Source organism: Propithecus coquereli, unplaced genomic scaffold (genome assembly GCF_000956105.1).
Source record: "Propithecus coquereli isolate 6110/MARCELLA unplaced genomic scaffold, Pcoq_1.0 Scaffold388, whole genome shotgun sequence".
NCBI classification, from domain to species: Eukaryota; Metazoa; Chordata; class Mammalia; order Primates; family Indriidae; genus Propithecus; species Propithecus coquereli.
This window is the reverse complement of record NW_012149596.1, coordinates 2,025,466-2,050,758: the sequence shown is the minus strand read 5'-3', so window position 1 is coordinate 2,050,758 and position 25,293 is coordinate 2,025,466. Positions and strand designations below refer to the sequence as shown.

Here is a 25,293-nt window from a genome sequence, read left to right as displayed (position 1 = left end):
CCCCTGTTTCTAAGACAATCACTCATTTCCTCAAGGATTCTACTGTCTTATTGCCAGTGGAACCAGTCAAGCTGCCTGCTCTATTTTTAGTTAGCTTTTGGGGCAATGGATGGGCAGGGGGGTAACCTGATGAAGACCCACTCCCGTATTCCTTCATTACTCATTGGCCCGGCTGGCCAGGGATGTGGGATTCTCCACCTACTCAAAGTTAAAAGACTTCAGGTTTTGTAACAGGTCATCCTTTATTACATATGCAACCCTGCCATACCTGCCAGTTGACCCCCCTCCCTCCAATGTTACCCTCATGATATCATCCCCCTCTAGGGCCACTGAGCTGCCCCCCTTTCCTTCTGGGGAGGAGTAGTGGTGTCCCTCGAGCAGGCAGTGCGCAGGGACAGATCTACAACTGATCATCCAAGTGATCATTGCAGTCCTCTTACAAGTATTTACACTTAAATAAGCACTCTTGGGAGTTGCAAAGGATATTCAGGATGGAATGGAGTGGGAGGCTACCCCTCATCCAAGGGACAGGTTGGAATGAACTATGGCTGGTCTATCTTGGGCCTCAGGAGGTGGAGAAGAGGGAGCGCGGTGGTCTGGGGTTTAGTGTGGGTGGGGCATGTCCTCCCCAAACTTGTTCTGGTGGGCGATGTTCTTCACTTCTAGGAGAGCCTGAGGAGGAGGCAAGAACAGGGTAGGTGAGAGAGAGTGAGGACCCCTTAACCTCGGACAGAAGGCTGCCCCCACTCTAGGCCCCAACCACTCTGGCTCCTGGACTAGCCCACAGCCCCCGCCCCATACAAAATAATCACACAAGGCAGCCATACAGAGGGGTCTGCGTTCTCCCGTTATCCCATCAGAGAAGGGGCATGTAGGGGTGAGTGTGCACATGTTAAAGGGTCTGCCCAGGGCCCACCTGGTGGTGGACATAGGCCTGACAATGGTAACACCAGGCAGACAGGTCAACGTAGCTGAGAACCAGAGGGTGTCCAGAGTCTCCGTGGTGTTGAAGCATATGGCCATTGATGTAACGACCGCAGTAGACCTGAGGTTGGGGTGTAAGTGTCAGGTGGGGGTAAGCACCCACCTGTAGTCTGCTCTCGGGCCAACCTCACCCCATCCCCTTTCTCTGCTCCATACCTGATAGCAAGACAGACACACCCAATTCTCCTGGAGTGATCCACAGTCCCCACAAGGTTGAGTCACATCCAGGCCTGCTGCAGGTATGGGGCATACTGCCACCAAATGGGGACACCAGGGCAGTGGTGTCACTGCATAAAACATGGCCTGCAGTGGGTGAAACTAAGTAAGCTGGGGACACCATTTCCCCATTCCATGTTCCTACATCACACGCTCCTACATGGAGACACAAATGGGCAAGAGAAGGAAGCCATAGTCCCAGCCTCTCCTTGAGCTCACCTGATCAGTGTCAGTAAGGTCCCCAGATCTCTGCATCAGAATCAAATCATCCATGTCCTGACCTCCAGCTGCCTCTCCGAGTAGGCTCTCCTCTTCTGGGGTCTGAGAGCCTGGGTCCTCCTGGACACAAGGAGCACAAGATGTATCAGAAAGGCCCGATTTGGGCCCCTTCTTCCCCCTTCCTGGGTGTGGTGGGCCTTACCTGAGATTTGTTGCCTAGTTCCAAGGTCCTGAGACTCCCCATCAGCTTACTGGGGGATGTCTGGGGTGTGGCCCCCTGCACAGGTGTGGTTAGGGGGTTCTGGTTGTCTCTGCATGAGGCTAGAGGAGTTTGGATCAGTTGGGCACCCCCCATAGCCTCCCCTGAGGTGGTCTGGTCCAGGGTGGCTCCCTCCATGGCTGCCTCTGAGGTGGTCTGGTCTAGCGAAGCTCCTCCTACAGCCTCCTCTGAGGTAGCCTTGTCCAGCGTGGCTCCCCCAACAGCCTTCTCTGAGGTGGTCTGGCCCAGGGTGGCTCCTCCCACAGTCTCCTCCGAGGTGGTCTGGTCCAGAGTGGCTCCCCCCACAGCCTGCTCTGCGGTGGTCTGGCCCAGCACAGCTCTCCCCTTGGCTGCCTCTGAGGACCGGTCCTGAGTGACTGCCACCACGGCTATCTCTGACTTAGTCTGGCCCGGGGTGGACTCTTCCGCAGATAATGCTGAGGTGGCCGTCCCCATGCCTGCTTCCAGAACTTTCTCTTCTGGTGTGGACATCCCCTCAGCTGGCCCAGGATTGGTTGGTTGGGGTGCCTTCTTGGTGACTGACTTAGAACTGGAGGGTGCCTCCTTGTCTTCTACCTCTGTAACCATGGAGGGAGATCCTTGAGTGTGGGTACTATCCCCTTTCTGCTTCCTTCCCTGAGTCCCCCCACTGCCCCCAATTCCCCACATCCACTCACTCGTGACCCGCAAGCCGCGCCAGTATCTGCGATGGACTTGGATGGTCTCAGTGATTGAGGCCAGGGCCCCTGATAGTGGGGGCCGTGACAGGGCCAGCAGGGGTAGTGGGTCTCCAAGGAGGGAGCGGGTGCAGGCAGCCATGGACTCGGAGATGGATGTCAGGTTATAGCCACCCTTTGTTAAGGAAAAGGGGAGGGAAAGGGGTGGTGGAGGTTCATCAGGGAATTTGGAGGGCGAGACGTCCTGCCTCCCCAATTCCCCCCACCCCCAGCCCTGCAAGTCTGGAGTCTGGAGTGGTGGGAAGTACTGGGAACACATGAGTAGAAACACCTGTTAGATGGGCAACACCTGTCAGATGGGCAGCACCCGTTTTGTGAGGTGGTTGTTGTGGGGAGGTAGATTGTGATGTAAAGTGCAAGATAACAATGCTGATATGGCATTAGTAACAGCTGACATTTATTAAGTGTTTGCTGTGTCCCAGACCCTATTTTAAGTACTTCATGCATACTAATGCGCTTAATCCTCACAACCACAGGTGCTCAATCTGTACAGGCACTTGCCTTTATGCCATACAGAAATCCATCTTCACACTGTCCAGCAACCTCTGGCCTCACACTATACAGTAACCACTGACCTGACATGCACAAGATGTCTACTGTGAACCCATACAAAAGCCCCTGCCCTGACCCAGTGCAGGAACTGGGTCTTTCTCTCTACCCACACTCCTGTCCTGACCTTTTCCACACTCCATAGGAACCCCAGTCTTTTTACAAATAAAGAAACCAAGGCTCAGAGTGGTTAGATGACTTGTTTAAGGTCACAACAGCTGAAGAGGCAGCACTGGGGGTTTGAACCTGGGCTATCTGAGTGGGTTAAATTAATGTCCGAACAATGTGTAATGGTAATGAGACCCAGCATTTACACAGGGCTTACCATATGTCAGGTACTCCTCCATGGTTAGCCAGCCCCATCTTACAGACAAGGAAACTGAGGCACAGGGGGCAGGGTACTGAGTCATTTACAAAAGGTCAGTGTATTTACTTTGTCTCTGGAACTTGTTAGAGGCAGTTCAGGTAGCAGTAAAAAGCACAGACCCTGGAGCCAGGCTGCAGGGGTTCAAGCCCTGGCTCTGCCATTAGGAAATGAGTGACCAGGCTAGTCACTACACCGCTCTGGGCTTCAGTTTCCCTAATCTTAAGAGAGGAAAATGATGAGGTAAGCAGACCCTGCTCGGAAGGCTGCTTTGCCAAGAGAATGAATTAATAATAAATATAAAGTGCTGAGAAGAGTGCCTTGCACACAGTGAGCCCTTGATTAAAGCTATTAATTATTATTAAAGCTGGTATTATTATTATTAATGCCTGGTATGTGCCAACAATCCAGGTGGAGACACTCAGAGGAAATTTTGGGAAACTGCCCTAAGTGATGCAACCAACTTTTCCAAACTACCCTCCCATCACAGGAAGAGGGACTGAGAGAAAGTTACCTCTAGGACAAGGATAATGCGGCCATTGGCAAGGCCCATCAGCAGGTGGGTGAGGTGGGCATAACCCTCAGGTGACACCTGGCAGCCCCCCAGGGGGTCCCCCCATGCAGCGTCAAAGCCAGCAGAGACCAGCACCAGTTCTGGGTTAAACTGAGGCAGGGAGAGAAGAGATGCAAAGGCATGAGGGTAGGGGCCACGGTGGGCAGGAAGTGGTGGAGACCCAGGGACATGGAGACAAGGACAAATGAATACATGGAGATGCAGGTCAGAGAGATGGAGACGCAGATCAGAGACCTGAATGTAATGAGGGGAAGACAGGGAAACACAAGAAACAGAGACATGGACACATGAAACAGACTTACAGACTTGGAGACACTAGAAATGGACAGACAGGGACATGAAACAGTTATGAGATGTGAGACATGGAGACCCCGATGTCAAGAGATAGTGACATGAGAAACGGGATATATGTCCTCACACACACGCACCCCAGAGTCAACTGTGGGACACACACACAAGATACAGGGTTTTATATACACAGTGCCAGAGAGAGGCACGCACACATTTCCATAACAGAAGACGACAACACAATTGCCATACACAGAAAAGATGGTCACATATAGCCACACATATCCCCACACAATCACAGTCCCATACAAACCAGGACTACGCGTCTATACTAGTCATGCATACACACACACACACACACACACACACACACACATACACACACAGTTTCTCAGAGGGGACAATGATCCACAGCCACCATGCACAGTCACAAGCATACATATGCCATCACCACACAGTCACAGTGGACACATGCACATTGTTGCACCCACAGGAGGTAGTCACTTGCATAGACAGTTCCATGTACACACGAGGCTGTCCTGGCCACCCGTGCACAGTCAGACAGATATGCAAGGCCATCACAGTCAACCCCCTGCCCTGACAGCCATCACTACAGCCACCCACAGCCTGTCTCATATGATCAGTCAGTCACTTAGCAGTCAGAGGCACACAGGGTTGAGGAGGCAGGCACATGCTGCCACCTGCATGGGAATATCACATTCATCCTGAGCCATACCTCGTAGGCAATGGGAAGCACCAGACGATGCCAGGCAGCCAGGTAGTCGGCGTCACCCATGCGGGGCCCATTCCAGGCCACGTTGACAGTGAAGCCTGTGCCTACGGCCCGGCCTATCTGGCTGCTGGCGCCCTCATCCCCCATGGGGAAGAAGGCGCCATGATCATAGCGGTGCAGGGACACGTATAGCACACTGCCAGAGATGGGGTGGGAAGGGGGCCATGGCTGGTTAGGGGCCCCCAGCACCCCTGAGGCATGGCTCACCCACCTCCCTAACCACACCCTTGCCCCTAGCCCCAGCCCCTCACCTGGGGTCATCCTCAAACATGTGCTGAGTTCCATTACCATGATGGACATCCCAATCCACAATCAGGATCCTGGGGAGGGGACAGTTCCTCAGTAACCCAGGACACTTGCCCCCTGGGAGAGGGCTGGGTCTAGACTCCTGGGGGTGCAGGGGCACTTATTGCTGGGTGGGAGGACTCTGGATCTCTTGGAAAAGCACTGGGTATCAGGCTTCTGGGTCCTATCAGTTAAGGATAAAGCCTGATCCTGAGTCCTGAGGGCCTGAGCACTCCTGCTCAAGTGCTCAGAGCAAGTGCTGAGTGGCTAATGCCAGCGGTTGGATCCTGAGTCTTTTGGAATAAGCACTGGGGGCTGGACCTGGGCTCTGTTGGAGGCCAGAAATGCTGGAGGGGGACCCTGGATCCTGTTTTATAAGTGCCTGGGTGCCTCAACCCGGGGGTCCTATCTGGGTAAGCACTGAGAGGCTCCATCCGTGGTCCTTTTCTGGGTAAGTGCTGGGTGACTGGACCCTTGCTCATTTCTGGGGGAAGTCCTGGGGGCTGTACCACAGGGACTGCTAAGCACTGGGCTTGGGGGGGGTGTCCAGGTTCCCACAAGGATCAGAATTTGGGGGTCCCCAAGGAGCCCTTACCGCAGGGCACGCCCACTGATGGCCTGGGCATGGCGAGCAGCCACAGCCACAGAGTTGAAAAAGCAGAAACCACAGGCTGCATCCTGCTCGGCGTGGTGTCCTGGGGGGCGCACCACAGCAATACCATTCAAAACCTGGGGAGGAGTGGAAAGTGAAGATCGGACTGCCCGCCCTCTTGCCAGTGCCGGCCCTCCTTTCTCCTCTTCTCTCTCTCCTGTCCCCTCCACTACTCCCCCAGCTGCTAGCGCCCCCTGCCTCTCCCATGGAGCAGGGACCCCTCCCCGTACTCCCTTTCCTCAGGCTCTGCCTGGCTCTCTCAGAACCTCCATGAGCAGGAGGTGGCCCTTTCTTCCCATTCACTGGGGACCTCCTCTCCCCAGGCCCACGCCCCACCCCAGAGGACACACCTCTCCTGAGAGTACAGCCTCCACCAGGCGGCAGGCTGCGCCGGCAGCCAGCTGTGCACAGGCAAAGGTGCTGGGGCAGATGTAGATAGAGTCGTAGTTGGAGCTCTCACGGTGCAGCTCCCGGGATTTCATCTTCTCAGTGGCCCGGAGACGACCCACATACTCAGCACTGGAGGCACAGAGAGGGCACCCAGCCAAGTGAGGAGGCCTAGCCCCTCCTGTGTCCGGCAGTAGCTCCCCCTCCCAGGAGGGGAACCCAGGCTGCAGCCCCTGAGACCCCATTCACAGCCCCGGGAGCCCACCCACCATAGGCATAGGGGGGTGTGACCTGTGGCAGGTGAGCAGCTCAGCGTTGGTGGCAGGGCGCACGGGCAGGGTGAGGCAGCGCCCGACAAGGCCCAGCTCCTCCAGGCGGCACATGATACGCGAGATGCGCTGGGGCATCTCGGGGTGGTGGCTAGCAGCAGGGGCAAACCAGAGGAAGGGGCTTAGTGCCTGCAGAGGGAGGAACCCCCCACGCCCACTTACCCAGCCCTCTGGCTGCGTACTTGTCCCATAAGTTGCAGTGACTCATCATGTGTTGGTCATAGACCAGCCCTGTACGGGCCTGCAGCACCGGCCATGTCAGGATTGGGAGCACAGGGGGCTCCCAAGGTCCTTCCTCCTCGTTCTCCTCCATGTCGTCCTCCTCTACGTAGTCCTCCTCAATGGGCTCGGCTACAAGGGGAAGTCATATTCACCCTACTCTCTCTATCTGCATCCCCATAATACTCTGGAACTCAGGTGACCCCAACAGAAAAAGGGGTGGGAGGCCTGGAACCCGGGGCCCAGGGAGAGAGACAACCTGACCCTCCCGTACCAAGGTGGCCCAGGAAAGTCAGAGGGGTCTGGAAGACAGTCTCTTCCCACAGCTCATTCCATGTCCAGCCCCCGATTTCCTACCTGGTCTCACAAGGACCTCCCAGAAGGGCTCGAGGGCTTCCAGAGCGCAGGAGAGGGAAGCCTGGGCACTGGGGGGCAGGGCAGGGGAAAGAGTGATGAAATGGCCCCTGGGTGGGCAGTGAGGCTCCTGCTGTTCCCCTCCTCCAGCTGGGCTCACCTCGGGCAGGGGGCACCAGGGGACTCCAGCATGGGACAAGGGTCTCCCAGGAGGGTGTGGAGTGAGGCACTGACACCCTCAGCCAGTGAGCGGAGGTTGTAGCCACCCTGGGGGAAGGAGTTGTGATGGGGGTCAGGAAAGAATGAGATGTTACCAGGGAAGAAGAATAAGGATCATGATCATGACAATAATAATAAAATAATACTAGGGTGCATGCTACGTATCAAGCAACAAGGAACTTAGAGGGTGACCTCATTTAATTCACTGGACAGTAATATGAGGTGATTACCATTATGATTATGCCCGTTTTACAGAAGGAAAGCAGAGGCACAAAGAAGTGAAGTGACTAATGCAAGGTTGTCCAGCTAGTAAGTGAAATGCTGGGCCAGGAACTCCTGTTGGACTTGAAAGCTCTGTTCTTAAGCCCTCCAGGATCCACAGGCTGAGAGACGAAGGTGAGTCACTCACCTCCAGGGACAGGATCAGCTTGCCTCCTGCCAGACCCATGAGCAGGTGGGTTAGCTGGGCGAACCCTGCCGGAGTGGCAGCCATCTCGCCCTGGGGGGACATGGAGAGTCAGCCTGGCTATGTGTAGCCCCTTCTGCCCACCCACCATCCTGGGGAGCCTGCTTTACCTTGGGGTCCCCTTGGAGGGCATCAAATCCAGCAGCCACCAGGACCAGCTGAGGCTGGAACTGAGGGGGGAATGGACTATATGAGGCTACCTTCCCTCATGGCCCATCCCTCCACAGCACCCCTCCCCCCAATACACCCCAGACCCCGAGGACCTCAAGGGCGACTGGCAGCAGGATCTGCAGGAAAGCGGCGATGTAGTCAGCATCCCGCATCCCCACCTGCAGACACAGAGGCATAATGGAGGACATTCAGCTCCTTGTCCCAAGCCATTGGGAAGGCAGGGCTGGGCCTCACTTTGGGGGCAGAGGGTGGGCAGACACTGACCTGGTTCCAAGGCACATTGATGGTGTATCCTTGGCCTTCACCAAAACCTGTGGTGGACCAGTTAGAGGCCTTAAGGTGAGGCCAAAACCTACCCTGCTCATAGCGATGGATGGAGAAATAGAGGACACTAGGGACAGAGAAAAAAGTTAAGGGAGTTAGAGAAGAGAGGCAATCCCCTTAGACACCCCCAATACATAGCTGCCTGTTTACTCAACCACTTGTTTTTCTGGATTTAACCACTCATTCATTAATTTCCCCATTAATCCTTTTTTCTTTTTTGAGACAGAGTCTTGTTCTGTCACCTAGGCTAGAGTGCGGTGGTGTCATCATAGCTCACTGCAACCTCAGACTCCTGGGGGCTCAAGCGATCCTCCTGCCTTAGTCCCCTGAGTAGCTGGGACTATAGGTGCACGTCACCACACCCGGCTAATTTTTTGTAGAGATGGGGTCTTGTTCTTGCTCAGGCTGGTCTTGACTCCTGACCTAAAGTGATACTCCTGCGTCAGCCTCCCAGAGTGGTAGGATTACAGGCATGAGCCACTGCGCCCACCCTCCCCAATAATCCTTTAATTCCTACATCCATTCTTCTTCTTCATTTTTGTATTTTTTAGAGACAGAGTCTTGCTCTGTTGCCCAGGCAGGATGGAGTGCCATGGCGTCATCATAGCTCATTGCAACCTCAAACTCCTGGGCTCAAGTGATCCTCCTGCCTCAGCCTCCTGAGTACCTGGAGGCTATAGGTGTGTGCCACCATGCCCAGCTCATTTTCATATTTTTTGTAGAGATGGGGTCTCACTATATTGCTTAGGCTGGTCTTGAACTCCTGACCTCAAGCAATCCTCCCACCTTGGCCAATCAGACTGGTAGGATTATAGGCGTGAGCCACTGTGCCCGGCCACATCCATTCTTCTATTAATTTACCCTTCTATTCAGCCACCTAATTTATTCATCTTCACATTCATTAATTCTTCCATTTATTTATCTATTACCTCACTCACTCATTCATCTAGTCTCCCACCAGAACCCCTCCCTCAGCAAACATCACTGCCCTCTTGGTGCCCACTCAATTCTAGGCTCAGCTCTTGGATCTGTCCCAGCCCCTGGGGGCTCTTGATCCTGTGGAGGACTGTAGATCATGTCTGCCCACCACCTGCCCCTGTGACCAGGGCAATAATAGCAGGACAAACCCTGTGACGTTGCAGGCCCACATCGGTATGGGGCTCTTAGCTGTGGGGAGCCTAAGGCTGAAAAGAGCCTCAAGTGAGTCTGGGGAGCTTAGTGATTTCCCTGAAGGAAGTGGGGAGACCCAGGGGCTGGGGTGAGACTTCTGTGTGTGGAGCTGGAGTGGGTGCTGGCTGGGGCTGCCATAAAGCCAGTGAGGGGGCAGTTTCTTCTCCCCAATGCCTTGTAGGCCACCTCTACTACTTCTTCTATTTTATAGGTGAGAGAGGGAGCACTCAGGGGGATGAGAGGGATCGATATGCAAAACACATACTGAAAGGACATGATGTACATGTTCTGACAGAAAGCCCAGCAGGGGGTTGTCACATGGCTTAATTCTGATGTGGGGGGAGCAAAATGAGTAACCTATCTTCCATCAGTCCATCTGTCTACCCATCCATCCATCCATCTATCTGTTCCTCTATCCCTCGCCTTCTTCTGGAAAGGATCTAAGGCAGCTTTTTTCTTTTTTAGGAAAATGCAAGAAATAGTAGAAAGCAATTAATCTGGACAAACTTTAAGAGTCACATTTTAACAAATGTTTGTAATGTAGTTGTGAAATTTAATGTAATTGATATAAAAGGATTCTTAAAATTGAGGAAAATATCTTGTAATTGGGGAATGAAACACGTGAAAGCTCTAGTCTTGAGTGGGTGGGAGATGGTTATATTATTTTTTATACTGATAGACAAATATTGGTTTTAAACCATTAGAGGAAGAGAAATACACAGTAGGACATAAAAATTATCATCAGGAGAAGAAAGGAATAACTAAAACATTTGAAGAAAGCCAATTCTACAAGCGAACCACCAGAGTTAACCAGAACAACTAGCACCCAAGGAAACTAAGTTTATAAAGCAAACTGAAGGGGATTTTTTAAAAAGTTTGAGCAACTTTGAGTGAAATGGTAGATTGATAGCACAGGTTTACCTCCTTGCCCTTGTACCACCCCAGCCAAAAGCCAATAAAGGAATTTTAAATAAGTATCAACCCAGAAGGAGAATAGGAGAAAAGGATGTCAGACAACAAGAGATGTCAACGAATATCTGGAAGTAGACTTTGAGGCTCCAGGGGCCCCTGTCCCATGCTGAGCAGGAGGAGGGGGCACCCAAGATCACCCGAGGTTTTCCTTCTGGAGAAATCAAGCACAGATCCAGGTCAGTGCACACCAAATCCATTCTGAAGAGCCAACTCACTGACTGACCAATTCACCAAACTTACTTGCTACTTTTAACTACTTAGTTTTAGTTTACCTGTTTTTCTTGTCTTTATAACAGCATTTTAAGGACTGTCTAATTTGTCTCCCTGCTGCTCATGTTAAGAGACTGAGAGATGGGGATCGGGGAGATCCAGGGGCATGGATAGATTTATACATTCTTATTCACAAGGAAGGTTGTTTGAATACATTCACAATTCTTCATATCCATGTATGTAGTCAATAGTGTATCCACAGAAGAACACACAGTTGTAGCATTTATTAAAACAAAAATGATTAATGATATTAATGATTTTTACTAATTTTCTCAGGTATGATACTGAAGTAATGCTCTTTTTTTTTTTAAAGAGGCAGACACCACATTACTCTGGTGATGCTTTTGAAAAAGTGTCCTTATATTTACAGATGCATTCTGGAATATTTACAGAAGAAATTATATGATATCTAGGATTAACTTCAAAATGAAACAAGTGGAGGGCAGTGGGTGAAGGTACAGATGAAACAAGAATTGATTTATGTTGAAGCATTCAATTCCAAAATTCAGAAATGAACAATATAAAGATCAGAGGCCAGGTGCGGTGGCTCACTCCTGTAATTCTAGCACTTTGGGAGGCTGAGGCCAGGAGTTCAAGACCAGCTCAAGCAACATAGTGAGACCCTGTCTTTATAAAAGATAGAAAAATTAGCTGGGCATGGTGGCGTGTGACTGTAGTCCCAGCTACTCAGGAGGCCGAGGCAGGAGAATTGCTTTAGCCCAGGCATTTGAGGTTGCAGTGAGCTATGATGACACCACTGCACTCTACCCCAGGCAATAAAGTGAGACTCTGTCTCAAAAAAAAAACCCCACAAAACCAACCAACCAACAAACAAAAAAACAGAAGAGGAAACAATAAGGACAAAACCAGAAAAATTAATCAAGTATAAAAAACCCACAATAAAACAGTAGAGATGGCCAAAAAAGCCCAAAGCTAGATTGGAAAAGATAAGTTAAACAGACACACCTTTGGCAAGGCTGAGGGAAAAGAGAGGTCACCCCAAAGAACAGGGCCCCTTTTTCTGGCATTTGGCAGGATCTCATCTAATGCCCAGGTCCTTGCCCACACTCTCTAAAGTTGAGACCTGTCAGGGGACATTCCCTGTCCCCATTCTGGGGAAATGCCTTTCAGGAAAACAGACCAACACACACCACAGCAGAGTAGTCCCATGACAGCCTCCTACAACAGTCCTTCATTCTTGGGTATAAATAGCCAAATAAGGACTGCTAGACATTTGAGGAAAACCACCAGCATGAAAGAGAAGGACAAAGATAAAACAATTCAACCAGCCTCAGAATAAAGAGACAGAATTCAGAGAAGAGAAGAAACTTAAAGCACTTCTAATTAGTACTATATAAAAACAAGATCAGGAATGACAGGGCATAGAAAGAGAGGAAGAAAGTGCTTTTAGAGATTAAAAGAATGTTTGAATACGTAATTCAACAGAAAGGCTTAAAGATAAAGTTGAAGAAACCTCCCAGGACACAGAGCAAAAGGAAAACACAAGATTAAAAGTAGGAGACACAGAAGATCAACCCAGGAGGTCTAACATCTAACTAAGGGGAGTCCTAGAAAGAGAGAGAACAGAGAAAACAAAGGAGAAGAAATTTTCAAAGATCCAATAGAAGGAAACTTCCAAGGATTTAAGAAAGGCATGAGTTTTCAGATGTAAAATATCTACCCACTGTTAAGCAGAATGAGGGAGCTGGGGTGAAAGTTTAAGACCAGGGATAAAGAGAAGAACCTAAACCCTTGCAGAGAGAAAAACAGATTACTCAGAAAGGAATGAAAAGCAACTGGAATGCTGGAAACAATAAGGCAATGTCTAGAGAATGACCAAACTAGATTGGATAAGGGGCCACGGGAGCTCAGGATCTGTGGAGGAAAAGTGGATTCTCTGCAGTCAGTTGGATAGAAGGCTGGATAAAACAACAACTACAGGTAAGCATGCTTTTTTTTCTTTTTCTTTCTTTTTTATTTTATTTTATTCCAGACCCAAGTGAGGAGCCTGGAGAAACTGGCTTCTCCTGGATCGGGATCCCAGTCCCACAGTCCCAGGTGAGCATCCTTAATCTGAAAATCCCAAATCCAAAATGCTCTAAAATCTGAAACTTTTTGAGTGCTGACATGACTCTTAAAGGAAATGCTCACTGGAGCACTTCAGATTTTGGATTTTTGGATTAGGGATGCTCAACTGGTAAGTATAATGCAAATATTCTCAAATCAGAAAAAATCGGAAATCTGAAACACTTCTGGTCCCAAGCATTTCAGATAAAGGATACTCCACCTGTACTTAACAATGTCCCCTAATCGCAAGGACTTGCTCAAACTCTTTCTGCAGGAAAGTGAAACTGGTACCCTCCTGGAGGGAAGTCTGGAAGTATATACCAGACTTTAAAGTACACTGACCCTCTGATCCAGCACTCCACTATTAGAAGTTCATTGTATAGGTATACTCAGATAAGTGCAAAATTACGTATTTACAAGACTATTCACAGCAGAATTGCCTATAATAGCAAAAACTGGGAAACATCTTGAATGTCCCAGGGTTAAGCAACCAGAGGTACAGTCGTACAATGGAATACTACAAAGAATGAGATGCTTTTAGAGACACTAACATGGAGAGGTGTCCACAATGTGCTGTTAAATGAAAAAAGCAAGTTGCCAAAGAACATGTGGAGGATTATTCCATTAGGCAATGTGTTGTTAATAATGACAGTAATAAATATTCATACATCTATAGGAAAAAATCTGTACAGATATAACCTAAATTGTCAGCAGGTAGTTTTGAGGTGATGGGAATTACAGGAGAGCTCACTGCTTTAGACATTTCTGCATTATTTAATTTTTTAAAACAAATACTTTGCAGAATTGCCATAATCAGAGAAAAAAATAAAGTAGTAATTTGAGGTTCACTCTGATCCAAGGGTAAATCGGTAAACAAAATCTTCAAGTATTTGTGGATCAAATCCCGTCTCTCCCAATTGTTCTCTGTGTGACCTCTTAACCTGTAAGCCTCAGTTCCGCCATCTGTAAAATGGGGAACCCAACATTCCCTGCCTCAGGATGAAATTAGGAGACAGCAGACACATAAAGCAGCACAGATCCTGCTCTCAGGGCGGGCCCAGTGAATGCGAATGCTTCTCCCTCCTGACTCTTCTGGGTGGGCCTATAAGGGTGGGAGGTGGTTGGGAGTCTAACACCTAGAGTGGGACTTGGGGTATACCTGGGGTCCTGGTTGAAGGTGAACTGTGTTCCTTGACCATGATGCACATCCCAATCCACGATAAGGACCCTGTGAGTGGGAGAGAAAGGAGACTCTGTGAGGGAATCAAGGTGAATCTGGGAGAAGAGCCCAGACTAGGATACCCCACCCCATGCCACCCCCATCACACTGCCCTCTGCTGACCTCTGGATGCCGTGCTTCTTTTGAGCATAGCGGGCAGCCACAGCCACATGGTTGAACATGCAATACCCATCCATAAGACTGTGCTGGGCGTGGTGTCCAGGGGGCCTAGGCAGAACAGGAAAGGCTACAGATGGGGGGGTCCTCCTCTGCAGAGATGGACTCTCCCTTGCTCCCTAATGCTGGGCCACCAACTCCTCTAATGCTGATGCTTGCAAATATGCCAGGAACTGAGTAACTGGAGCCCTCAAACCCCCACCCCTCCCCACCATCTACTGCTCTCTCTCCAAAGGAGATTTCAAAATGTTCATTAAAATTGTCAATGCATACATTCTCACACTCAGGCGTTCTGCTGCGGGGACTTAGCCCACAACCTATATAACAAAAAGGGTGAAATGACATGTTTATAAATGTACTACCATATTTGCTGTGGCATTGTTTTTGAAACAGCAAATGATTGGGAAGAACCAAAATGTCCATTGGTAGGGGACTGGTTAACTTAAAGTGCATTTACACAATGGCATTCTACCAGAGTCTAAGCTACATGCTGTTAGAGAAAGCCTTCCAAGATACGCAAGTAAAAATGCATGGTATGGAAGGGAGTGTGTCAAGTGTCATCACGTGTAGTTGAAAAGATGGGAGGGGAGAAAAGACTCTATCTTCTGCATTTCATCAATCCTAGGATGCCAATGATGATAAGATGGACCATGATTTTACGTGTCAACATCACAGCAGAAAATGCTGCTAATGAGATTCTGTGACACCATTGTTTGTAAGATGCATCTGGATTTCAAGATGTACACCTGAGAATCAATGAAATACGGTATTTAGTCCTTGAATAAGGCTATTTGTGGGAGACACACAAGTTACTGGTTCCAATGACTACCTCCCAGGAAAGGGAGGTGTCTGGGCAACAAGGAGGGGAGAGAGACTTTATTGTATTCCCTTTTGTACCCTGTGACTCTTGAACCACATGGATATATTACCCATGCCAATATATTTTACATTCAAGAGAAAGACTTTTAAAAAAATGTATAAAGTTAAATGCTGGAGGGCTCTACCTGACGATGGCCATGCCATTCCGGATCTCAGCCCCCAGGACCGCATCCACCAGCCTGAGGACGGAGCCCGAGGCCAGGCAGGCACAGGTGTATGAGTTCTGGAGAGACAGGGAAAAGCCAGAGAGGGAGTGAAGGAGAGAACAGCTCTATCCACTCAGCTGTTTCCCCCAGGGTGGGGTGGGCACGGGCATGGGGGACACCAGGATTGCTGCCACTCCCTGCCCCCACAGTTCTCATCCATACCGGATGCAGATAAACTGAGTCATAGGTGTCTGCTAGTGTGCGGAGTTCTCCCTCGTTCATGTACTGGGTTGTCTCCATCAGATCAATATATTCTAGGCTAGACACACAGAAGGATGAGATTCAGGGCCCTGTCCCCTCCCCAGCTGAGCCGTCCACACACCAGACCCCTGGTCAAATCAGGCCTTTCCAACGGTCAACCTGGGGGACCAGCCGGGATATAGGACACATTCTCTGTTTGTTCTCTAGCCCGCCTCAGTTCTAGTAATATCCTTTGCTCCCTAGCTCTATCCACACAGAATCCTTCCAGGCCTTTGGCCAGACTGTTCCAGCTATCTGTTCCTCCCTTCCCTCAGCTCCTGTCTTTATCTGGCATATTCTTTTTCTTCTTTTAAAGCTCAGGCCAGATAACCCCACCCCCACCAAGTTACCTTTCGTTGAGCCACACCACACCAAGCCTCTTATTCTGGGTACCTACAGACCCCTGGAGGGGACCCCTGATTACTCTGTCCAAACATTCACCATCTGTTCACACGACCAAATTGTAATAACAATGATAGCTCATCATGGGTGGATGATATGTCAGGCTCCATGCTAAGCACCTGACACATGGAACCCTCGAGGAACTTATGTTTACTAGCCCCCATGTTACAGGCAATGACACAGATTCAGAGAGGCTCGGCAACTTGCCCAAGGCCAGCCACAGAGTCCATGGCATTCCTTCCCAAAGCATTCAACCTGCCCCGATTGGTCCAGGGCAGCCTCCTCCCCATCCCTACAAGGCTCCCAACCTTCACCTGTGAACCAACATCAGTTCTTCCTTTTCAGCAAACCGGGCCTGAGGAGACATGAGGAGTAAAGGGCTAAGGCACGGGCTAAGGCATGGGCTGTGCCCAGGTCCTGCCAGCTCCCTGCCCTCCACCTAGAGTGTTGTCTGGGGACTCACCTGAAAGGACACACAGCGATCTAAGAGGCCCTCCTGGACCAGCTGCTCTTTGATGGCATGGAGCCGCTCAGGGCCTTCAGGGAAGCTGGGGAGAGGGAGACACAGCTATGGTGGGACTTGGGGTATACCTGGTCACACACATTTGTATGGGGACACTGGGGAGTACCACATCCACTCTCGCCATGTCTTCTCATCCATCTTTCCACAGTTGCTCACCCTAAAACTGTGCCATCAGCCCTGTCTCCTGTCAGCTTCAGAGTCTGACTCTCTCCTCACCGCCACCACTGCTACTATCATAACCTTCCACCTGGGCTGCCAAGTCATCTTCTCCCATGCCTCCCTGCTTCCACCCTTGCTCCACCAACAGCCATTCCAAACACAGCAGCCAGACACTGGTTAAAACCCTAATCAGATCATGCCCCTCTGAGGCTCCCAACCCATTCTGAGTAAAAGCCAAAGTCTTCCCCATGTCCAGGAGGCCCTAAACAACCTGTCCCCCATCAACTCTCTGACCCCATTGTCTACCACTCTCCCCCTCCCTTGCTTTGCTTCACCTGCTCTGGTTTCCTCCCTGGTCCTCAACTGAACCCAGTACTCTCCAGCCAGCTCCAGGGACTTTAGGTGGCCTCCCTTTTTAGAACACTCTTCTCTCAGATGTCTCTATGGAATTCTCCCTCACCTTGTCAGATCCCTGCTCAAATGTCAGTGAGGCCTGCCCTGATCATCCTATTTAAAATTGAAGAGTTCCCTCCATTGCACTTTCTACTCCTATCCTTCTCCTTTAGTGCCTCTCTGTAGTGCTGTTCTTCCTGTCACACTGTATCATTTACTTGTTTGTTTGTTTACTGTTTGTCTTCCTCATTCCCCCTAAGGCAGGGGTTTTTGTTTTGTTTACTGCTGTATCCCTAGCTCCTCAATAGATGGGACATGAGTATTCCGTAAATGAAGTCTTTTGCCATTGTGAGTTAGTCTTAGGTTGAGATAGGAGACATAGATACTAAACTGATAAACACGTAAGTATAATAATTAACAAACAATGTCATGGGCTAGGAAAATATCTGAGATGAGGTGTGGGGGTAGGGTAGCGACTAGGCAAAGCCCTCTCTGAGAAAGTCTCATTGAAATGTGAGAGTTAGCTGTGAGAGGAGAAGGTAGAAAAAAATTTCTGGAAAAGGGATCAACTAGGGTAAAGACCTGAGGTGAGAGGGTGCCTGGCATGTTGGAAGGACAGCAAAGGGACCAGTGTGGGTGAAATGAATGATGGAGAGGATTAGCTGATGAGGTCACAAAGGCGATGTGCAGCCAGATCACGTGGAACCTGGGGCAGAATGAAGAATTTGGACTTTACCTTGAGGGCAACAATCTGTCCCTGAAATACTTTAGGAAACAGAACCTCATCTCCTACATACTTTTTAAGGCTGCTTTGTGTAGAACAGACAATAGGGGTGAGGCTGGAAGCAGGGGACCAGTGAGGAGGCCTCTGCAAGTCTAGGTGAGTGATGAAGGTGGTGGCAGTGGAGGTAGCGAGAGGTCAGATACTAAATACATTTCAAACATAGAGGCAAAAGAATTTGCTGATTCTTTTGAAAAGTAGAGTGAATGGGAGGTATAATCCTTCTGTTTCAGCACAAATGTCCCTTCCTCAAAGAAGGCTTCTGGGAACCCTGGATGCTAGTCCAGGGTTCCTCTATTAAATACTCTTGAATCCCCTGGTCTTATGTCTGTTTTCATTAAACACCTCATACTGCTGTTGGCTGCTTAATGATCTGTCTTCCTACTCACCAATCAGCTCCCTGAGAAGGGACCCTGTCTGGCTTGATCAGCACATTTGTGTCACCAACTCCTGGCACATAGTAGGCACTCGATATATCGATGTTTGTTGGCTAAATGAGAAGACCCCTTTCAAGCTGAGCTCCACCTCCCTAAATCATCTGCTTCCAGTCTCCAGGCTAGCGTAAGAAAGGATTTGTTCTTGCTAATGAGCTCTAAGTGTGTGTATTTGTGCGGTTTGGGGACAGCCTGGAGGACCTGGCCTCACCTGTCATCCCAGAGGCAGTGGAATTCATTTAGCTGCTCATCCAACACCAAGCCAGTGCCAGACACTGGCTTGGCCTCAAGGTTCAGATCCTGCAGGGGAAAAAAGTGAGACACAGATCCATTTAGGGCCTGAGTCACAGGGAACATCTTATACTGTTCAGGGTGGGGAACCTAAAGGTTTTGATTGTCACAGTAGGCTAAATCACAGCCAGGCCCCTCTCACCATCCCTTGCAGCCCCACGATTAGGTCTTCTTCGGTCGCTTGGCCGAGCTTCTTCATTTTGCCTTTCTTCTTTACCTCTGCTAGATTGGGGCTGGAGCGGGGTACAGCACCCTTTTTAATGCTTCGCTTCTGCCAATCAGAGAGAAGGGTCAGAGTCCAGGGCATGGCCGGCTTGCTTCCCCCTCCCCCTCATCAGGGCCAGTCTAAAGCCTCACCGAGGTGACACCGGCATCCTGAGGGGGCGACTGGGGGTTGTGCCTACTCCTTCGATGCCTGTTTGTGGTGGAATCCTGGCCGGTGGAGGTCATGGTTGGGAAGACTTCACCCCTGCTGAAGATCTGAGGGGGTGGAGGTGGCTGTGAGGGGGCCGGTGCGCCTTGAGGATCCCACATTCCTGCTCCTTTCTATGCCCCGCCCCCTGTAATAGATTCCATCCCATTCTCCACAGCCGCCTTCTAAACTTCTCCTCTCTCAAGGCCATCTCCCTCCACTCAGGTGTCCATTCCACCTGGTCGCGCCCGGTCCACCCCTTTTACACGATTCCCTTTCCCCTATCTTACCCTTTTCACTAAGCAATTAGCCTCCAGGCTCATTTAGTCCGTTCTAGGGCCTGCCCTTTCCAGCCCATCATCGCCCCTCCCACTCTACCAAGCCCCGTTCCCAGACCCTTTCATTCCTCTAAATCTCACTCAGACCCCATCCCCTCACAAACTTGCCCTTTCCGGCCTATCTCCCAGGATAATCACCTACCCTTTCCCTCCGCCAGACCCAGCCCTGGCCTCGACTCCACCCGTAACGTTCACTTAACCCCACCCCTTATCGGGCCGGACCGGTACCTCACTTCGCCAGATCCCGCCCCTCACGGGACTGCCCCTTTCCTTCCACCAGACGCCACCTACTGCCCAGACTCGACCCTTAACGTTTCACCGAGGCCCTTCAGCCAGTCCCGAGCCACCTTCCGCCCGCCTCCGCCCCCTGCCCGCCTCCGCCGTCGACGGGACCAATCCTTTCGGATCCACTCACAGGACGCAGCCCCTTTCTCAAACTCCGCCCCAGGCTCGCGCCGCCAAATTCCGGGCGACCAGTGGGGCCAGGGGTGCCCGAGCCTCTCTTTTCCATTGGACCAGGTCTCTCTACAGCCCGCCCAGATCCCGCCCACAGTGGGGATCCTGCCGCAGGGCCGCGCCCCTCGCGCGGGCCACACCTCTCGCGAGCTCTCGGGCCGCAGACCGGTGCGTCCGGGCGTGACGCCCGCCGCACTGCGCCTGCGTGAAGGGCGCACCAGCCGGCCGTTTGAGACTGAGCTGCGGCTCAAGCGCTCCCCTCCCCCAGCTACCGCTGCTGTCATCCCGGCTACCACAGCCGCGGTCCTTCAGTCTCTTTCCGGTCACCTTAGGAGCCCTCCGGACTCACGCCAACCGTGCCGTGCGGTGTCTCGAGAGCAAGCAAGGAAGCGAGGGAGTTAGGAAGGGGCGTCTTCTCTCCCCGCGGCTTCCCGCGCGGCGCGGCGCGCCACGATGACGTAGCAAGGGCGGGCTAGGTGCTGGGCCCAGAGCGAGGTTGACACTGGACGATGGCCGGTGGCGGCCAAAATGGGTGTGGTGATGATGCTAAATGTTGTGAGGATTTTCTGAGTTCATATTCACTACGGTGGTACACAGGAAACACTCATCGAATGTTAGCTGTTAATATTCTGCCACGAAAGTGGGTGGTGGGGTGGAAGGAGTCTTGGAGGCAAGTAATGGTAATGATAGGAAGGATTATGTGACAGGCATTGTTGGAAGCCACAATTCTATGAGGTAGTTCCCATTACTAAGACTGACTTTGCAGATAAAGAAACTGAGGTTACGGGACTTAGCCATGTGACGTTGGGCAAGTTACTGAACAGCTCTGTGCTCAGTTTCCTCATCTGGAAAATTGTGATAATAATAGTGCTCAAAGCCAGAGTGGACTCGGGGAGGGGAGTTTCTCATGGGTGGCAGCTCTCGCTGTCTGACCCCTCCACCAAGTAACCTCTGCTCTCAAGCTGTGATAGAAAGTGCATGTGTGCCTGGGGGCTCGGGGGACCTGTCCCTGTGCCCCACCCCCTGCAACTCCCACCCCGTGTCTAAATGTCTAAATATCAGCCCCACAAGAGGCCGGTTTGTCCTCCTAATCTCCCTTTCTCATTCTCCACCATTTCCTACCGGGCTGTAGGCTGGGGCCGGAGAGATAAGCGGTCTGGCAGCATCGCTGACTAACAAACAGATTGACAGCCCCAGCACCCAGTAGCCGTGCCCTCTGATCTTGAAGACGCCAGTTCCTGCCTCCTCTTCCCTCTACTCTTCCTACCTGAATATGCCTTTTGTCTCAGCGCAAGAAGGTAACAGACCCAAGACCTTTAAACCTTTACATCAAAGAAAACACGTACAATGATACACACTGAAGAACGTTCCGGAGTTGTGATGCCTGCACAGTAATAGAGTAGAGAGTCTTATAAAAGATCAAGGCCCATTTTTCTGTACAGTCAGAAGAGAGGTTCCTATAGAGCAAGGGTCAGCAAACTTTATAAAGGGACAGATAGTAAATATTTTAGGCTTTGCAGGCCACATATGGTTTCTGTGACATACTCTTTTTCTTTCTTTTTTTTAAACAACCCTTTAAAAATGAAAAAATGGCTTGCAGTGTGTCTTGGGCCTGAAGGCCATAGTTTGCCAATCCCTGCTGTTGAGTGTCAGCCTTTGGTTTCCTTTATCTGGCTGGGATTCTTCTACAGGATGAGGGCAAGAATTCTGTTTTTCCTGAGGAGAGGTATTCCTTTTGTGTGAGGTGTGACGACAGGGATTCATCAGGGTCAGGACAGGGTCAGGTCACTTCTGGTATTCCTCTAGTGGGCCAAGCAGATGTTTCTGGACAGAATGAGTTCAGGGATTCCTCTGGTTTCCACACTGTTGTTCCTTTACTGAATCAAGCAGGGGTTTCTATTACAAGAGAAGACAGTAGTTTCTAGAGAGCTCCAGACTATGGGTTCCTGTACAAGCTTAGGATGGGGCTTCTTAGACTACTTTATGACAGGTTCCTACAAAGAGATCAGGTGGTCGGTCCAGTGCTGGATCAGCACAGGTGTTTCTGTATAGGTTAAGAGCTTATGTTCATATAGACAGATCAGGTGTTCTGCCCAGATTCAGGTCAAGAGATTATTATTAATTATGCTAAATTATGCTGGCTGCTGTAACAAACCCAGAATCTCAAGGGCTTAACAAATAAGTATTTATTTCTTGCTCATACAAAATCGAATCTGAATATTTACTACTGGTCATCCGTGGACCCAGGCAACTTCCATTCTGTGACTCTGCCCTCCTCTAGGTCCTTGGAATTGTCATTCTTCAGTTGGTAGATGGGGAAAGAGAGAGAATGGAGACTTTCATGAGAGGTTTTTGTGGGCCAGGCCTGGAAGTGGTGTACATCACTTCTGCCCGCACGCTATTGGTCAAAACTCTGTCACATGTCCATATCTAACTACAAGGGAGGTTGGAAAAGATAGAGAGAACTCAGGAAGCAAGGGAACAGGTTTCAATGAGCCTATGGCAGTGTCTGGTACAGGATTCGGTAGACTCCGCAGAGCTATGCTGTCCAATATGGTAGCCACTAGCCACGTGTGGCTATTGTCTTTGAAATGTGGCTAGTCCAACTTGCGATGTGCTATAAATGTAAAATACACACCAGATCTCAAAAACTTAGTATAAAAAGTTTAAAATATCTCAGTAATTCTCATATTGATTACATGTTGAAATGACAATATTTGGATATATTAGGGAAAGTAAAATATATATACATTTTGAGCCAGAGTCTCACTCTGTTGCCCTGAGTAGAGTGCCATGGCGTCAGCCTAGCTCACTGCAACCTGAAACTCCTGGGCTTAAGCAATCCCCCTACCTCAGCCTCCCCAGTACCTGGGACTACAGGCGTACATTACCATGCCCGGCTAATTTTTATATTTTTAGTAGAGATGGGGTCTTGGTCTTGCTGTGGCTGATCTTGCAAACACCTGAGCTCAAGCAGTCTTCCTGCCTCAGCTTCCCAGAGTGCTAGGATTACAGGCATGAGCCACCACGCCCAGCTGGTAATGTATATCAATATGTATTAAAATTAATTTCATCAGTTTCTTTTTTCTCTTTTTAATGTGACTGCATAAAAATTTAAAATTATACATGTGACTCACATTATATTTCTATTGGGCAGCACTGCTATAGAAAATTTTCTTTAAAGCATTGGGACAGGGGTTCTTTCACCGTATAGGGGTAGGGATTTCTCTATAGGGTCAAGTTAGTGTTTTCTGTCTGCAGTCAGGAGAATGATTCTATTACCTGGTAAAGCAGGTTTGTAGGAAAATATGAGGGTTGTAGACATTGTAAAGTTAGAGGGAAAGGTCTGAAGGCATTTTTTTTCCTATCCAGATTATGGTTTGGTGTTCATTTTGAGGCCAGGAGAATGGTTTTCTGTAGGCAGTCAGGCCAGAGGATCACAATATACTCAGGCCAGGCACTTCTGTATAGGATCAGAGCTAGATTCCCAGAGACAGATCAGGTGATCTAGTTGGGGCTTAGGCCAGGGGTCCTTGTACAGGTTCCAGACAGGAGTTCATGGTAATTCAGATTATGGGCTGGTTAACAAGTTCAGAACAGAGGTTCCTCTATGGCGTAGGTGTTTTCATAATGGTTCATTCCTTGGATCCCCCTAAAGAGGCAAATCAGATGTTCCTGTGTAAGGGCAGGGTTTTCTGTACCAGCTCAGGGCACAGGTTCCTGCTGAGAGTCACAAACGGTAGTCCTGTGCAGGATCAGGACAAAGATCCTGTGCAGAGTTAGGACACTGGTTCCTTCAGAGATTCCGGTTAATGTTTTTTTCTGTTGCGTTAGGACAATGGTTCCTATACAGGGTAAGGGTGGGTCTTCCAGGACAAGGCCAGGCAAAGACTGTTACAGAGAATCACATCAGGCTTCCTGTTCAGAGTCAGGAGAGTATTTCCAGAGGGTAAGGTTAGGAGTTCCTGTAAAGGATTAGATCAGCGATTCCTGTGAATGAGTAAAGTAAAGGAATTCTCTTGAGTTTCAGGAAAAGGGTTTTCTGCAGAGAGTCCAGTCAGAGAGGTTCTGGTATAGTTGTAGGGCCAAGCTTCCTGTAGAGGGTGAGGGCAGTGGAGCTAGTGCAGGGTGAGGACAGGGAGCCTTGTGCAGCATCAGCAAATGGCACCCATACAGTAGAGTTGGGTCCTGGACCAGGTGAGTCCATGGGGGCCTGTAGAAGATGAGGTCAGTGTTTAAAGTAGATGGTCAGGACAGGCGTCCCTGCCACCAGGTCAGGGAAAGGTTTTCTATACAAGTTCAAGAATGAGGTTCATGTTGAGAGTTAGATCATGGGTTCCTGTGGACTCTACAGGGTAGGGTGTGAGGTCGGGGGTTATTGTACAGGGCTATGTCTGGGGTCATTGTCAACAATGAAGGCGAGGGCTTCTATACACAGTGAGGGTTCCTGAAGAGGTTGAGGACAGGGATTTCTGTGGAGGGAGAGAGTTGGGTCCATGGTTCAAAATTTGGTTTATCATGAGTAAGGTGTTTTTAAAATGCTCCCTGGAGGACAGGGCTGCAGCACAGTGTGAGGTATTCTTGTCTGAGGTCAAGGCAGGATTCCAGTGGGGAGATTGGTATTTGTGCAGAGGGCCAGGACAGGCATTCCTGTCAGGTGCTGCAGGGGCTTTCTTACGGCGTTAGCTCAGAGATTCCTAAGTGGGGTAGGGTAGAGGTTCCTATGCCAGGGGAGCACAGAGGTGCCTCCTATCCAAGGTGAGGGCTGGAGTTCCTGTCCAGGATCAGGATGGGTTTCCTATGGATAATTAGGTAAAGGGTTCCCTTAGAGTTCCAGAGTGAGCCTCCTGAACCAGGCTAGGGTAGCTGTTCTTACAGGGGGTGAGGCTCTGGGCTCCTGAACAAGGTAGGGCCAGGCACATGTTCAGCACAGGTTCTGAAGGACAGGGGCTCCTGTAGGGTGTGAGGGCTGGGCTTCTGTGGGGAGCCTGGCAGGTGGTTTTTATAGGGTCAGGGCCGTTCTGAACAATCTGTGCAATGAGTATGGACTACTATGATCCTGAGTGGGCTACTCAGTGGCGAGGTGACTAGCTGCTGGAGAGTTGTTCTGTGGAGGACAGCTGCTTACCCATAATATGTTCAGGATCTGTGAGCCCCTGTAATCCCCATCTCTGGGGCTCTAGGGGAGAAGCCATAAGAGAAGCAGCTCTATTAAGTGTGAGCAACACTCATTTGCTGGGGACTTGGATCACCCCATCTAAAATCTGCTCCTTAAACTCAGTGTGGTCAGGGCAAGTTCCTTATCAGTGCTGAGCCTCACTTTTTCATTAGTAAAATGAGTGCGAGTATGCTTTCCTCAGAATATTTTTTTTTTCAGGTGTTAGTGAACTAAAGCCACTGGACCCTCCCAGCCCGTCACTCCACTGTTGCTGCAGGGAGCAGCTGGGCAGTACAGAGGCTGAGCACACACTCTGCCCTCCTACGCTCCGGGGGCCAAGCGCGGCCCCTTGCCACC

The 25,293-nt window shown here is 50.2% G+C and overlaps 1 protein-coding gene across 1 annotated transcript; it reads right to left on the bottom strand.

Moving 5' to 3' along the window:
* Positions 1–228: 228 nt before the first annotated feature.
* On the bottom strand, positions 229–20,185 carry HDAC6 (histone deacetylase 6). Its single transcript, XM_012652366.1, has 29 exons — positions 20,106–20,185; positions 18,930–19,052; positions 18,715–18,843; positions 18,493–18,581; positions 16,455–16,539; positions 16,306–16,346; positions 15,512–15,608; positions 15,269–15,366; positions 14,211–14,315; positions 14,028–14,096; positions 8,330–8,456; positions 8,158–8,223; positions 8,005–8,064; positions 7,838–7,927; positions 7,370–7,476; positions 7,213–7,280; positions 6,819–6,987; positions 6,599–6,727; positions 6,271–6,439; positions 5,864–5,997; positions 5,235–5,303; positions 4,927–5,119; positions 3,843–3,992; positions 2,356–2,530; positions 1,622–2,256; positions 1,420–1,539; positions 1,141–1,287; positions 917–1,045; positions 229–672 (listed from the first exon to the last, which is right to left on the bottom strand). The coding sequence occupies exons 2-29, from the start codon at positions 19,020–19,022 to the stop codon at positions 604–606; spliced, it is 3,612 nt and encodes a 1,203-aa protein (XP_012507820.1). The 5' UTR covers positions 19,023–19,052; positions 20,106–20,185; the 3' UTR covers positions 229–603.
* Between the last annotated feature and the right edge of the window lie 5,108 nt (positions 20,186–25,293).

Bases quoted from the DNA above. Each gene is read 5' to 3' on its own strand.
- HDAC6 (XM_012652366.1), bottom strand. From the start codon at position 19,022: ATGACCTCCACCGGCCAGGATTCCACCACAAACAGGCATCGAAGGAGT. The intron at 5,998-6,270 runs GTGTGTCCTCTG...ACTCCTCCCCAG, and splicing joins AGGCTGTACTCTCAGGAGAG to GTTTTGAATGGTATTGCTGT. The intron at 1,288-1,419 runs GTGAGCTCAAGG...CACCCACTGCAG, and splicing joins ACCTTACTGACACTGATCAG to GCCATGTTTTATGCAGTGAC.